The sequence below is a fragment of the Myxocyprinus asiaticus genome, chromosome 9 (assembly GCF_019703515.2).
Source record: "Myxocyprinus asiaticus isolate MX2 ecotype Aquarium Trade chromosome 9, UBuf_Myxa_2, whole genome shotgun sequence".
Lineage (NCBI taxonomy): Eukaryota > Metazoa > Chordata > Actinopteri > Cypriniformes > Catostomidae > Myxocyprinus > Myxocyprinus asiaticus.
Genome location: NC_059352.1, coordinates 37,164,669 through 37,180,913, shown reverse-complemented (window position 1 = coordinate 37,180,913; position 16,245 = coordinate 37,164,669). Strand labels below are relative to the sequence as shown.

General features: G+C 44.0%; 1 protein-coding gene across 1 annotated transcript in view; it reads left to right on the top strand.

The window, feature by feature from the left end:
* iqca1 (IQ motif containing with AAA domain 1) overlaps positions 1 to 16,245 on the top strand; it is an 85,015-nt gene that overhangs the window by 9,962 nt on the left and 58,808 nt on the right. The window contains exons 7-9 of the mRNA XM_051706001.1: positions 5,274 to 5,358; positions 5,897 to 6,031; positions 14,363 to 14,438. Of these exons, the coding sequence (XP_051561961.1) occupies positions 5,274 to 5,358; positions 5,897 to 6,031; positions 14,363 to 14,438 (296 nt within the window). The remainder of the gene's footprint in view (positions 1 to 5,273; positions 5,359 to 5,896; positions 6,032 to 14,362; positions 14,439 to 16,245) is intronic.

The window sequence follows — 16,245 nt, the reverse complement described above, 5'->3', positions numbered from 1 at the left end:
AAGTATTGAAATTCTCAGGAATGATTTGAAACAGTATTTAAAATACAGACACGTGATGATGACAAAGAGGATGTTTTGGTTTTATGTAGTAAAATAGTATGAGTAGTATGGTAGTATGCCATTCCGAATTCAGCCCCAGAATCTTTGGAACTAATCACCTTCACATAAGCTGCTACCTCTTGGACTTCCCCTTTGGCAGTGTCTCCTTTAGCTAATCTGCTAATTTGCCTCCACAATCACAAGAGCTTTCACTCCATTTCCGTCCAGTCAAACCATTATTTCACTAATTGTAAAGTGCATTCCTGACCTGTTTCGTCTCTTCCTTTTGTGCAGAGGCTGGAATGTAATCAGGCTAAGCAATGGTCACTTTTACCCAGGGCTGTTTATGCTAACTTAATGCTTGTGCTATTTAGTGCGTGCGTCGTGTAGAGTGAGACTGGGCTAATTAGCACATTCCAGCCTGATTTACAGCCTGTCACTGCATGCTGCTGCCCATTAGTGTGGAGACAACAGTCATAAGTCATCTCAGTTGGACAACACAAGGTGGTAGCTTTGTCTCTGTTTAGGGACCCCTCTCTGGCCCCTTTCAGTGACCTTGCTGGGCCCCTGCTGGTTGTATAAGGGATATATGGGATACCATGTCAACACCTGTAAGGTGAAGTATTTTGGTTTCCAGGTGCAAATGAAGTAGAAGAGATTAATGTGCAATGGAGTAGTTAAACAGGCAGGCAGACATATAGTATGCTGTAACACAAACATCTCCAGGAAGACACAAGCAAGTTGAAGACAGCTAACCTACAGTATAGCATATACTTTATGATTATTCAATTTTCCACCGTACTAATGTTGTAGATATTTGTACGTAATTTTTACACATATATTTTTGTTGGTTTGGAGATACACTGAAACACACAATATCAACTTATTTACAGCATCTAAAATGCAAGTATGTTTACGGATTTACAGTAGGGCTGTCAATTTAACATGTTAATTCAGTGCGATTAATTATATAAAAATAATGTGTTAAAAAAATGTACGCAGTTAATCATTTCCCGAGAACATATTAAGGAATATTCCTACCATTGAATTAATTCAAGCTTGAAGTACCACCTGTATTCTCCAGGGGGCAGTAAGCGAAACTCCAGCAGTTTAGGCAATGCACAGCTTAAATAGGGTGCTTCTCAATCAGAAGGCTGCAGCCTCATTAGGCTGGATATCTCGGCAGCCACGTCATCAAGCACTGTCGAAGGCCGTCTCAATTGTGAGGACACTTGGCAGGCAGCCTCGTTTCACAGCCTTCGTTTGCCATATTTTGGAGGATGCATCAGGTGTATCATTTGTGGCCTTCAATCACCCACAATCCTTTGCACATCTCCCAAATATTTAAAAAAAAAAAAAAAAAGGGTGGAAGGGGCCTGGAATTCGCTATCCCAGGGCGTGCTGAGTGACTCCAGCCAGGTCTCCTAAGCAACCAAATTGGCCCGGTTGCCAGGGAGGGTAGAGTCACATGGGGTAACCTCCTCGTGGTCGCTATAATGTGGTTCATTCTCGGTGGGGCACGTGGTGAGTTGAGCGTGGATGCCGCGGTGGATGGAGTGAAGCCTCCACACACACTATGTCTTCGTGGCAACGCACTCAACAAGCCACATGATAAGATGCGCAGGTTGACGGTCTCAGACGCGGAGGCAGCTGGGATTCATCCTCTGCCACCCGGATTGAGGCGAATCACTACGCGACCATGAGGACTTAAAAGTACATTGGGAATTGGGCATTACAAATAAAAAAAAATAAATTAAAAAAAAGGGTGGAAAACGAGTCGCGTGACAGCGGAGGTGGAAACCTTTATGAAAAAAGCTTACTTTTTTCCTCTCTCCAAGTTTTTATTCACATTTGCAGCAATGACAATGTGTAGTACAAGTAGTTTAGATAATACAACAAATTAGAAGATACACAGCACAAAAAATTAAAAATAAAATTAATAAAAGGGCAGTTACATGAATTTGAAAAGCTTTAAAAGTTTTATAGTTTTTACAAGTCTACAGTTCGTTTTTTTTTTTTTTTATATTTGAAAGGCTTTAAATATAAATTCTAAGATCAGTGTTGTAAAATGCAGTATATAAAGGCTTTTTTTGAGTGACTAGCTTTGTGAATAAAACATTTGGCTAAAATAATTAAGGAACTAAGGACATATTTCTCGTTTTCTGAAGTATATGGGTCCTTAGAAAAGCCCTTATACTGTAATAAATCTTGGACTGATTGATGAATTCAATTGCAAAATGGATTGCTGTGAACTGTAGACCATTGATTGGCTTATGTTCAATAATATGGAAATTCTAAAGCCACTTAGAATTAGAAGCTTTACTCATCTGCCACAATAATTTTAATAATCTGATTTATATATATATATATTTATTTATATGTGATTAACTGCGATGAATATGATTAATTAATCGGCATACCATGTATTTAATTCTATTAAAAATGTTAATCGATTGACAGCCCTAATTTACAGCTTTAAAGACGTACAAATCTTTACGAATCCTCTGAATTTCCCAGAACCTTTACAAAAGTATCGCTGCAGGTGAATCACTCAAGTTCAATACTCAGACACAATCCCATAGCGGTAATTTTATTTCTCAGTGAATAAATGAGAAACCTTGTCAGAGAAAGACCTTTTTAATGGCATATTTATGTTTAAATGACATAAAGATGGGACTAATAAAAGTATAATCATTTTCACTCATCAAACCTCAACACGTGTGAAATATTATGATGGGGTAACAATAACATGTGATTCACTAATTTCCTGATTTGTGTGTATGCTGTTGCAATTGAAACTTCCAATTCTTTGAAACCCAAAGTATTCATAAACATTTGTACATCTTTAAACTTGTTAAAGCGCAATGTTTGCCTGTGGGCATTTACTGTATAGACCTTCACAGCAGTGCCTTTTTTATTTTTGACAGGAATGACAATGAGGCTGTGAGGGATAGACATACAGTCTCTTCAATGGGTTGTACAGTTATTTAAAGAGGTCATGACATAAGGAATCATACACAATCATGTTTTATAAATATATGACTTTTTGTGTAAAAAAACTTTACTAATATAAAAAATGAACATTTGTTTTTAGATCATTCCACTCATGAAACAATGAAAAAATATCTTTCCAAGAAATTTCAGTTGACAAAAAAAAAAAAAAAAACTTGAGACAACATGAGTTGTAGAAAATTAGATGTGATCCAGAAGCTTTTTGATAGCTTTATACAGTGCATGCCTTTGAAGTCTATCCCTTACAGCCTCCAGGGTTCCCACGCTCCTTGAAAGTCTTGAAAGTACTTGAATTTCAGACACATAGATTCAAGAACTGGAAAGTCTATGAAAATAGACTCAGGTCCTTGAATGTGCTTGAATTAGGGCTGAACAATTAATCAAAATAAAATAGAAATAATAATATGATGTGCGATTATCAAACCTCAGGGGTTGCGATTGAATTAATTAGTCTTTATGCACTGCTCGCTGCACGTACTGTATGTGCGCAGCTCTGTTCTCTGTTACACATATTCAAAACACATGTGAGGTTCGTGATAGTGTTTTCGGTAGTTTCTGATCTGTTTGTAGTGTAATACCCATAGTCTGACAAGGCCTGAAATTCGGTGCAGAACTGTGGGTATTGTGCAAATTTTTAATTATTCCCACAAGTACCGCATTCATAATGCAGGGAATTTCTGCACGTGTACTCGCGTTAACATGTACAGTAATTGAGAATTTGTTAACAAAACCACACAGATGTACAAATCAAATGAATAATATTAACAAATGAATAAATCAGCGCTACTGCATCTCTCTCGTGCATGCAGCATTCTGCAGGTCATTGGACGCTTGTTGAGTTTAATTTAAAGGCGCAGTAAGCAAAAGAAGCGCATCGTCTCATATTTGTTGAACTTAAGGAAGTATAAACATGTTCATTCGACATGCAAATGGTGTTATACCATCTCTAAAATCAAAGATGGCGCTACTGTGAATAAGGTCCATCCAAAAATGTTATTAATGTTGGTAAACTATATATCATTTGAAAGGTCTCAGATTCAGCTTTGATACTTGATCACTGTTTTTCATACCTTCATTATGAAATATCGAGCCACAGATAAATCCAATATGTCACTTATGAGTAAACTTTCCGTGGCAAGCGTTCAGTGCATTACAACGATTGTACTTTTAGTCAGATGTGACAAAATGTGATAAGATTTGAATATAATGAAGGAATATCCATTGTTTACATCAGAATTTTTCCAAGAGAATAATTGTTCATAACGTTCTCCAGCACATAACCCAGGTAATTTATTCAAAATAGCCAAACAGTACTATTGCCAAACAAAAATTGGAAATATGCCAAGACATAGAAAAATGCATGCAAGAGCCTTATTTTTGTGCTGTCATCCTCAAATTTGAAATATAACACGTTGAGGCTTGTGACTTTGAGACCATTGCTTTCTGGTTTGCTCTGGCACATTTCTAATATATATATTTTTATATAAAAATGTTTTTCAAAAGTTTTTCAAATATAAAAAGTTTTACGTTTTAGATCATTTACATACAAAGTAAGTTATTATCTATTTAAAGTAAATAATCTATTAATATTTTTTCTCCTGTTCTAGCGATTAACCAGATGATTTAGTTCAATTTAATCCTGTTTTGTCAGAGCAGTACTACTTTCAGTGTGTGCTACTGCATTGGAAGTGAGTTTTGGTTGTGTGCTACTGATTAAGTTGCCAGAACAGAGAGCTCCGACTTGGGCCGTGACTGACACATTTACCCTGTTATTGTAAACCTGCCCCAACTCCCCTGAGTGTCAGTGCTGGACCTGGCTAATGTAACCTCCTCATGTGTGAAGTTCACAGTTCAAATATGATTGATTTGGCTTTGTTCACACAAGCTGCTTTATTTACCTATATGTTCATACAGACATAATGTCTGTGTTACCTCATTTAAAAAATATTTGAGATAATTTTGTTTCCCAGACAGAATTTCTCTGTATTTGGGAAGGAAATATGGGGGGAAAAGTTGTGTGTAATTTGTAGGTGTTTTTATAGGTCTTTATATCAGTCTCTCTATAGAAAGTGTTAATATTTGTCCTTTATTCTGGACCATGCCACAGTGTCTGGTAATCTAAGAATTTACCTTACACTTTGTACTAGTGCAAAATGTCAAATGTCAGACATTTTTTAATTATTTATTATATTGTTATAATTATATAATGTTTTGTGTTTCAGAGATGCCACAGGGAAGTTTCCTGACTTTCCAAATGCTGAGGATGGAGGATCTGCTTCCATATTTGCTCAGAAGACACCTGAGCAGGTTATTGATCACAGTGAAATGGAGAACACAAATAGTCTAGATCAATTGATCAAAACAGGCAGGTCTGTTCTGTTTGGGTCACGAAAACCAAGGAAAATGCAAGGCTAAATGCAAAAAGTAAAATGCAATGAACCATGTAATTGTAGTTAGAATAGCAAAATACAAAGGCTTATCAACTTTTAAAAGGGATAAATATCCCATATATTTTTTTATTAATGTCAAAGTTATTGTGTTCAATTAAACTTTACGGTATTTGGCGCAAATTCATCTGGCAACTGCTAATAGGAAGTAATACTAATACAATATTTGGCCCAGTGTTTGTTCCACTTCGGCTGTTGATTATGCATTTATAATATTTCAATAATATTATATTTTAAATTTATTTTTAATTACATTTTTGTTTACTTATGTATGATATAATTCTGTATAGCTGTGGTACTTGTAGATGCCTAAAATATCTCAATTACAGACAGTGTTTTTTCTTCACACTTCACACAAGAATGATACTGCATTTTAATGGATATTATATGTTTTAAAGGTTGCTGCTGAACTTGCTGCTAAAGAAGAGAGGGAGAAGAAGAAAAAGTCGAAGGCAGAGAAGGACAAAAAAGGGAATGACCGGAAAGAGAAGAAAGGAAAGATGAAAGGAAAAAAGGGGAAAGGAGAAACAGAGGTGGGTGCCACGTCGTACAAAACTAAACACAATTGCAATCTAGAAATCAATAAAAGCTTTTTAAAGTATCTGTATCTGCAGAATTAAATCAGCTGACTTGGTATATGTTTAAATGTCCCTGAAGATGACCTATGTGGTCATGCCAACACATAATGAATGACACTTTGGTTGAACAGCATATCGTTGACTTTATAGGTGAAAATTTTAAACACAGGGCTGCTATTTTTGTGGAATCACTTGGTTTTCCATATCACTTTCTCTGATGAGTGTGTCTTTGCCTCTTTATGTCTTGTTGCATCCTGGCTTTGTTATATCTTCACTTAGGTATGTTCCTCTCACGTTTAGGCTAATTTACATTACAGTTAGATGAAAGCAGGTTTACGTGCATCATTTAATGTTCCTCTCACAGCACAATTCAAAGATTTCCCTGTGGTGAGAAGGCCTGAAATTTCCAGCTATTAAGTGAAAAGAGTCATAGAAAAGGAAGAATAATGAACATAAAAAGTGATTCTTACAAAACCTGTAAAGAAAATATTTTGGTCATATGTGACCCCAAACCAATACAAAAAACAAATATGAAATTATATGTTGCATAAAGAACACAAAGCCAACATGGAGAACGTCATGGTTACTTGTGTAACCTCCGTTCCCTGATGGAGGGAACGAGACGTTGTGTCGATGTAGTGACACTAGGGGTCACTTTTGGGAGCCCGAGACACCTCTGGTCTTTGATAAAAGGCCAATGAAAATTGGTGAGTGGTATTTGCATGCCACTCCCCCAGACATACGGGTATAAAAGGAGCTGGTATGCAACCACTCATTCAGGTTTTATGCAGAGGAGCCGATATAAGGTCCGGCCATTTCAGCGGATACTTCAGCGTTGTGGCAAGAGGGACACAATGTCTCGTTCCCTCCATCAGGGAACGGAGGTTACACAAGTAACCATGACGTTCCCTATCTGTCACTCACTCAATGTCGTGTCGATGTAGTGACACTAGGGGTCCCTATACGAAACACCACAATTGGCTGAACTGTGTTACATGAACTAGCAGTGTGTGGTGGGCAGACTACTGTGTATACCCGGAGGTTGCAGAACCTTGCACAGGTGTTGGGTGTTGCCCAGCCCGCTGCTCTGCAAATGTCTGTTAGAGAGGCACCCCTGGCCAGGGCCCAGGGAGCCGCTACACCCCTGGTAGAATGGGCTTGTAGCCCTACCGGGGGCGGCATGTCCTAGGTGACATATGCCATAGTTATGGCATCAATGCGCCAGTGGGCGATCCTCTGCTCGGAGACAGCGCTTCCTTTCCGCTGTGCACCAAAGCAGACAAAGAACTACTCAGAGATTCTAAAGCTCTGCGTGCGATCCAAATAGATGCGTAAAGCATGCACTGGACACAGTGACGACAGGGCTGGGTCTGCCTCCTCCTGGGGCAGTGCTTGCAGGTTCACCACCTGGTCCCTAAAGGGGTGGTAGGAACCTTGGGCACATAGCCCGGTCAGGGTCTCAGGATCACGTGAGAGTAACCTGGACCGAACTCCAGGCACGTTTCGCTGACAAAGGCTCAAAGGGGGCTCTCTGTAGACCCTGAAGAACTACAGAGAGGTCCCATGAGGGAGCGTGGCATGGTCTGGAGGGATTCAGCCTCCTGGCGCCTCTTAGGAACCTGATGATTAGGTTGTGCTTCCCTAAGGACTTACCGTTGACTGCGTCGTGGTGTGCTGCTATGGCAGCAACGTACACCTTCAAGGTGGAAGGGGACAACCTCCCTTCCAACCTCTCCTGCAGGAAGGAAAGCACTGATCCGACTGCGCATCTCTGAGGGTCTTCCCGATGGGAAGAACACCACTTAGCGAACAGACACCAATTAAAGGCATACAGGCACCTCATAGAGGGGGCCCTAGCCTGAGTGATCGCGTCTACCACCACAGGTGCCAGACATGGAGATTCCAGAGGTCTGGGCGCAGGTGCCAGATGGTGCCCTGTCCCTGAGAAAGAAGGTCCTTCCTCAGGGGAATTCGCCAGTGGGGAGCTTTCGCGAGGAGCATGAGGTCCGAGCACCACGTCTGGGCAGGCCAGTAGGGTGCTACCAGGACGACCTGCTCCTCGTCCTCTCTGACCTTGCACAGGGTCTGTGCAAGCAGGCTCACTGGGAGAAATGCATATTTGTGCATGCCAGGGGGCAAGCTGTGTGCCAGCGTGTCTATGCCGAGGGGGGCCTCGGTCAGGGCGTATCAGAGTGGGCAGTGGGGAGTATTCTTGGGAGGCGAACAGGTGCACCTGTGCCTGTCGAATCGACTCTGTGGAGTCTCCACTCTCCCCTAAAGTTAACCTGTCATGACAGCGCGTCCGCTGTAGTGTTGAGGTTGCCCAGAATGTGAGTGGCTTGCAGCGACTTGAAGTGCTGCTGACTCCAGTGGAGGAGACGGCGGGTGAGTTGTGACATACAACAAGAGCGCAAACCACCTTGGCGGTTGACATATGCTACCGTTGTCGTGTTGTCTGTCTGAACTAACACGTGCTTGCCTTGGATCAACGGCCGAAACCTCCGCAGGGCAAGCAGAATTGCCAACAACTCGAGGCAGTTGATGTGCCAATGCAGTCACGGACCCGTCCAGAGGCCGGCGGCTGCGTGCCCATTGCAAACAGTGCCCCAGCCCATTTTGGAGGCATCTGTCGTGACCACGACGTGCCTGGAGACCAGTTCTAGAGGAACACCTGCCCGTAGAAACGAGAGGTCGGTCTAAGGGCTGAAAAGACGGTGACAGACCGGCGTGATGACCACGCAACGTATCCCGTGGTGCCATGCCCATCTCAGGACGCGAGTCTGGAGCCAGTGCTGAAGCGGCCTCATATGCATCAACCCGAGCGGGGTGGCTACCGCCGAGGATGCCATATGCCCCAGAAGCCTCTGTAAAAGTTTCAGTGGAACTGCTGTTTTCTGTTTGAGCGCCTTCAAACAGGCCAGCACCGACTGGGCGCGCTTGTTCGTAAGGCGCGCCATCAAGGAGACTGAGTCCAACTCCAAACCGAGAAAAGAGATGCTCTGAACTGGGAGGAGCTTGCTCTTTTCCTAGTTGACCCGAAGCCCTAGTCGGCTGAGGTGTGAGAGCACCAGGTCCCTGTGTGCACACAACATGTCTCGTGAATCAGCTAGGATTAGCCAGTCATCGAGATAGTTGAGAACGCGAATGCCCACCTCCCTTAACGGGGCAAGGGCAGCCTCTGCGACCTTCGTAAAGACGCAAGGAGACAGGGACAGGCCGAAAGGGAGGACTTTGTACTGATACGCCTGACTCTTGGACGCAAACCACAGGAAGGGTCTGTGTCGAGGAAGGATCGAGACATGGAAGTACGCATCCTTCAGGTCTACCGCCATGAACCAATCTTGATGCCAGACGCTCACCAGAATGTGTTTTTGCATCAGCATCTTGAACAGGAGTCTGTGTAAAGCCTAGTTCAGAACTCACAGGTCCAAGATTGGCCGCAACCCACCGCCTTTTTTCGGTACGATGAAGTAGGGGTTGAAAAACCCCTTCTTCATCTCGGCTGGAGGGACAGGTTCTATTGCGCCCTTCCGTAGGAGGGTAGCGATCTCCGTGCAAGGTAGCAGCGTTTTCGTCCTTCACCAAGGTGAAATGGACACCGCTGAACCTGGGCGGACGCCCGGCGAAGTGAATCGTGCAGCCGAGTTGGACGGTCCGGACCAGCCCTCGCAACGGATTGGAAAGCGCAAGGCATGCGTCCAAGTTCCGCACAAGGGGGACCAAAGGGACAACGTCATCGGATGTACCGGCAGGTGGGGCCTCGCGGCGGGGCGGAGCTCGAGGTGCCACACCATGTCGTGGCCGTGCTGAGTCTAAGGACATCGAAGCACTTACCTGGCTCCTTGTGACCACCCCCGGAACAGCCTTGGACAGGGGAGGAAGAGGCCTGTCCTCGTGACCCATGGAGACTGTCACATCGGGGGCGGATTTGTGCCACAGCTGGGCGCTCAGGGACGGGAGACCACCACTGGAGCGCCAAACCTGCCAAATAGTGGTGGACAGTGGTCGTGATGACGGCCGTGCACACCGGATACGTGACCCAGGGAACAAGGAAACTGCTCTTGCTGAGCTTTTGAGTACTGTAGCCACTTGGGCACGCAGCGCAATTAAATGCAAAATGTAACAAAAAGATAGAGAGATCTGCTTACCAGCTCCAGAGCAGCAGGTTTCGTTGTCCCTGGGTCACCTGTCTCAAGGGTGCTTTGAAGCCTTTCACGGGTTCTGGGCGGCCGCGAGACGGGTGGCGTCTGCTCCCTGCAGTGGGCTTCACGCCGGGGCCGGGCCGAAGGGGCGGGCTGCGGCGGAGCCGGTGCAGTCACCGCAGGGGGACACCCTTGGCGATGAGTAGACAGGGTGCGGGATCTTGAGCCGTGCCGGGGCAGGATATGCCGGCTAGCATCTGTCTACTGCTCCACCATTGAAAACTGCTGGGCAAAGTCCTCGACGGTGTCGCCGAATAGGCCCGCCTGGGAAATGGGGGCAGCAAAGAATCTTGTCTTGTCAGCCTCGCCCATCTCGACCAGGTTGAGCCAAAGGTGGCGCTCCTGGACCACTAGTGTGGCCATCGTCCGCCCGAGAGACTGCGCCGTGACCTCCATCGCTCGGAGAGCGAGGTCGGTCGCCGAGCACAGTTCCTGCATCAATCCCGGGGTGGAACTACCCTCGTGCAGTTCCTTTAGCGCCTTGGCGGACGTGCAGGAGAGCCATGGCATGCAGGGCAGAGGCGGTTTGTCCAGCGGCACTGTAGGCCTTGGCCGTCAGAGACGATGTAAATCTACAGGCCTTGGACGGGGGCTTTGGGCACCCGCGCCAGGTGGCGGTGCTCTGCGGGCATAGGTGCACCGCGAGCGCCTTTATCCACCGGGGGATTGCCGAATAACCCTTGGCCGCCCCACCATCGAGGGTAGTGAGGGCGGGGAAGCTGAAAAGATCAGGACCAGGCAGTAAAAAGTGCCTCCCGCGACTTTGTCAGCTCTTCATACACATACGGGAAGAAAGGAATGGGGGCGGGGCGAGGCTTTGAGCGGTGAAGTGAGCCCAGGAACCAATCACCGGGAAGAGCAGTGAGTTCCACCCTAGCCGACGCTCGCGGCTGCCAGGGAAAGCATGTCATCATCTCCGCGTCAGTCTATGACTGGGCAATCGTCCCCGAAGGGAGAAGCCCAGCTGAGGCTTCCGACTGGACGAGCCCATTCTCTGATGCTGCGCTCAAGAGCTCATCACTTTCACGGGCTCCGAATAAGAGGTCGAACTCGCCGTGAGACGAGCCGGCGGACTCATCTGGAAGCCCGATCGGGGCACACGAGCGTGCTGGGGAATGGGAGGTCCGCAGGGGGTTACCCGGTGGAGGCGATCCCATTGGGGTCCCCAAATTGCCCCCAGTGCTAGCCGCGCTGGCCTCATACCCGCGGGTAAAAGGACCGAGGGCGGAACCATGGAACCATGACCATCCACGAACTATGTCTCCGCGTGAGCAGTGCCCAGACATGAAAGACCGTCAGAAGAATCGTGACCATCAGAAGGCGAGAGATAACGAGCACAACCAGGAATAACACACAATCGGAAAAGCATCTTTAGAAAGACTTTCCATGTGTGCCGCTCTTTTAGAGAAATATACTCTTTTAGAGAAATATACTCTTTTATTTCTGCCGAAGCGCCCAGGAGCATTCTCTGCAGTGCACCAGTGCAGAGGGGGGAGAAGCCGCTGAAATGCGGCGTCAGATCCAGCAGAGGTGAATGAACAGTAATATTCAGCTCAGTGAGCATGACCGTTCGGCTCCGAAAAGAAAATCTGAATGAGTGGTTGCATACCAGCTCCTTTTATACCCGTATGTCCGGGGGAGTGTCATGCAAATACCACTCGCCAATTTTCATTGGCCTTTTATCAAAGACCAGAGGTATCTCGGGCTCCCAAGAGTGACCCCTAGTGTCACTACATCGACAAAACGCCGAGTGAGTGACAGATAGGGAACCATGATTTTTTGCATTGTAACATTATTTTTAGGACACTTAAGCCTCCCCTTAAAATTCTCATTACCGTAATGCTTTCAGAAGTTTTACTTTTACTATTCCTGTAGTTTTCAACAATGATTCTGATTCCCACAACAGTAAAAATTATTACAGTAAAAAGATGCTGTTGCACAGTAATTTTTTTAATTAAACTCAGCGAAAATGAAAGGCAGTACCAATGGAGTAACTCACTTTTACAATTTCAATTGCTTAAGTAATTTGTAATGTGATAACTTTTCGATAAAGTAATTAGCAAAGTAATCTGATTACAAGTTTGGAGAAATAATTTGTCATTAGTAGTCAAATATTTTTTGGATTAACTTGGTCGACATGCACTTTGACTAGTGGCAAAAATATTTGATTAGTTGACTAGTCGTAGCAACCCCTAATTCTCATGCGAAGTTAAATATTTAAAATGCACCTTAAAAGCCTGAGTATCTAGAGAACAGTTATAAGTTGTCTGGGGTCTGTTCAAGGTACAATAGGTTAAGATGTTAGAGGATGTTATTTTGATAAACTTACCTACTGTCTCTGGAAATATCTGTAATTTCAGCAAGGCATTACTGCAGTGCTCCACCAAGGTTTTGCTGCACCCTTGATAACCTCTTGTCCTCCCTATTCAAAACTCTTCCTCTTGTAACTCATAGGGACAGTTTATGTGTTCTTTGCTATGACGTCCAAATTTCCTCTGTTCCTATTAGGGTGTGTTGTCTACAGAGCAGAATTATATATTTTATTTTAACACAGAGTTAAGATAAATTCAGGGACAAGTAATGTATTAATGCCCAGGCATGGCCAACAGCAGTCTTTTATGTTAAATTCCAACGTGATTAAGGTTCATGTGAGGTTTTATGTTTTCAGAGCTGATCTCGGAGCTTCATATTCTGATCAGTAGTTACTGTGAGCCAGTCAAGCGTTGAAAATACCCACTCACCCTGATTGGCTGTGTTCCGGAGTTCTAGAATGGAGCCTTTGTTTCTGCGCTCCTTCATAGGAGCACCTGTAATCCTCATTGGTGAACCGAAGCACTAATATCTGCTCACAATGAGGCTGAAAGACCAGCCTGACCTTTTTCAAATGCTCACATCCTGTCTGAAAGCTGAGCTTTTGATAGGTCATTAAGGTATTTTTGTCAGAGCTCTTATGTTGGCCTAGTTCAGATCTAGTTTACATTTTCAAGTGCCACTTAAAGGCTACTTGTAAAAGAACAATAAAAAAAAGACTATAAAATACACGGTTTCTGCATAAGAAGCTCTAATAAAAAAGTATGGTAGAAAATAATTATGTTTCTAAAATTGTGATCAGTAAATATTTACTACACTTCCACTATGGCTTACCTACTGTTACACATTAGAACAGAAAAGTAACTTTACATAGAAAAGTTTAGCAAGCGATTTTATCGCACTAAAATCATGTTAACAAGCATATTGTTTACATTTTGTGGCTATACTTTTGAAACAGTGAGTATATTAATGTTTACAGATTGGCCCCATTCTAGTGCCTCACTGTAACCCAGATTTTTGCTTTTTTTAAAGAGAAGAAGGGACAAGTCGAAATAATTTTTTTATTTTTTATTTTAAATTTGCCATAAACCTAGGGCAAGAATTAATTTGGCTCTGGACCAGGCTACATGGTTCTCTTAAAGCTGCTAGATCCATTTGGAAGTTCTGTCTCATGCCACATGAATAAGCATAGATCACTGCTCTGTATTACCAGGCACTTAAGGGCCTTTCATATTTTCAAATGGATTTCTGTCTCTTTTGGGGGTCATTACTTGCTAATGGAGAAATGTGTTTAAAGGAAGACAGCTCATAAAGTATACCATGTCCATTTGGCTTATTTCTTTTGAAAAACTCTGCTCCTGGGCAGGCACACTCTGCGGCCTGGGTGTGTGTCTGTGACATGCAAGCATAACATTTGCGTGAGTATGCAAGGACGTTGATTTACTTTTAATCTGCGACCCCTGGCTGAGAGAAAGGAAAACAGGAGGCGTCGTAAATCATGCTCGCAGCACCGCACTTGGCCCCCACTGTGTATTCACATCATTAAAATGCCCATGCTGAGGGTGACCCCGCAACAGAGCAGCACGCAAGAACATTGTCCTGGGAAGAGCTTTGATCTACACTCATTTGGAATGTCAGTTTTGGCAGATTTATCCATAACTTGACTTAAACGTTTTCTGAGAATTTTACTTGTCCACTTTTAAAGGTCATACAGGAAAACAGTAATGCTGTGCTTGTGGAAGATCCACTTTGACACAAACTGGCTGTTTTGCAGGAGGAAGAGAAGGGATGGAAGATGACTCCCAGTAACTTCCTTCCTACGGTAGTCGAGGGAACCAAACTGTACAAAGGTGAGTGGTAAATGATGGGTCTGTACTCTATAATAAATGCAGCTTTTCCTTCACCAAATGAGTAATTCTCATTAACATGTCAGCAGTGTTTGTGTGAGGTCAATGAGTGAGCGAGGTTTCGTCACAGTGAGATGTGTCTGGAAAACATAAAGTAACCAATAATGATAGGGCTATGTCAGTTCTCAGGTGAAGTCCAGTCTAGATGGTTCTCCACCCCACATGGAGCCTCCCCCCTTTCTTTCCCTCTCCTTCCCCCTTCTTCTGTGACTACAGATACATTTTCTTGCCCTCTCATTAAAGCAGAGTCTCCTGATGCCATATTGAAGTCCAGCTCCTCCACATTCTATAATCAACATTAGGCATCTATCAACTTTCCTCTTGCCTTGGCTTCATGGCAATAATCATTTCCATAGGCGCTTTATCTTACTACAATTGCTTGTGTGGATTGATCACACTGTGAGGTGAATTCGAACCACTGGAAGCTGGAAGTGTTGTTGAACGTATTGGAACGTATGGGCTCCAGTTTCTAGGTAAAATGTCCACAGAGTGGCACAACTATTTTTAGTTGTAAATTATGTAATACAGTCAACAGGAATGCATATTTTATTAACCATACTCCCAAACCCCAAACCTAACCATCTGTGAAGTAAAAACTGTGAAGAGAAAATGCAACCTCCGAATCACGCACACCATTGTTTATGTGAACAGGATTACTTGCTGGTTCCCACGGGACCAGAACAACAATTACTTTTATTCAATTTTTTTAACAAATCATGAGTAAAATTAACATCAACAGTTAGACTAAAGCATTTCGAAAAGCCTAATTATTGTTTTAGTCTGCCTGAAATGTAACTTTTAAAGTGCATGTAAATATACTGAGTGAAAGAAGTTAAATCGGCAGCACACTGTTTTATCAGCTGTCTGTAATTGGGATATGATCATGTGGTGGGTGTATTTAGTTGTAATGAGACGGAAAGGTGAGCACCGTATTTACCCAGAATTAGACGATAACCAGCATGATCCCTAGAGGGACATGGTCTCTTGGGAACTCACCCGAACTGCATAACTTATAAAGAGGCTAAGGAAGTCATTTGTAGTACTCAGGGAAAGATTGATATTGCCTGTTTGGGCTAGTCTAGTGCTTGCTTCCCTCTCCCTCCCTTCTTCCTGCATCCCAGTGTCACGGCGCACTTGCTGGATTTTATTTAAGTTTTGGCAGTAGAGACCTATGTAAAAGAAGTGTCTGTTTCTCACTTTTAGCTGAATGACCGGCACAAAACCAGCAAAACAGGATGGCAGAAATAGTGCAGATACATGGCTCCCTAGTCTCCACAGACTGACCAGCATACAGATCTCCCCAAATGGTATAAAAGGGCATACCATGAAGGTAAAAGGCCAGTATGGAGACTGGCAGCTAGATACAGCTGACCACCATTCAGCCCTGAAGTGTTTTTTCACCCAATCTCCATATGGTGGGTGGCAAATGTGCTGTATATACACCCTGTTCAGTCAGGGCAGATGTGTGTGGCCGCCCCCCTCCCACAAAACTCTCTCACCACAGGCTGCCAGCTCGCAAGAAATGTACAAATTGTGCTGCTTTCTATTCATCCTTGGTAGCGTCTGTTCTGTTCCCTCTCTTGTACCGTGTGGGGCTGGAGCACTCTCAGAGGTCTTCAGAGCCAGTAAAGCAGGTTTAAAAAGCTGACCCCTAACAGGCGTGTGTTTTCAGGTGAGTTAGGTGGATGTTGTCTTTAAACAAACAGGCCAGGCTATGTGAATGCATCCCTCTGAAGCGCTGAGGCAATTA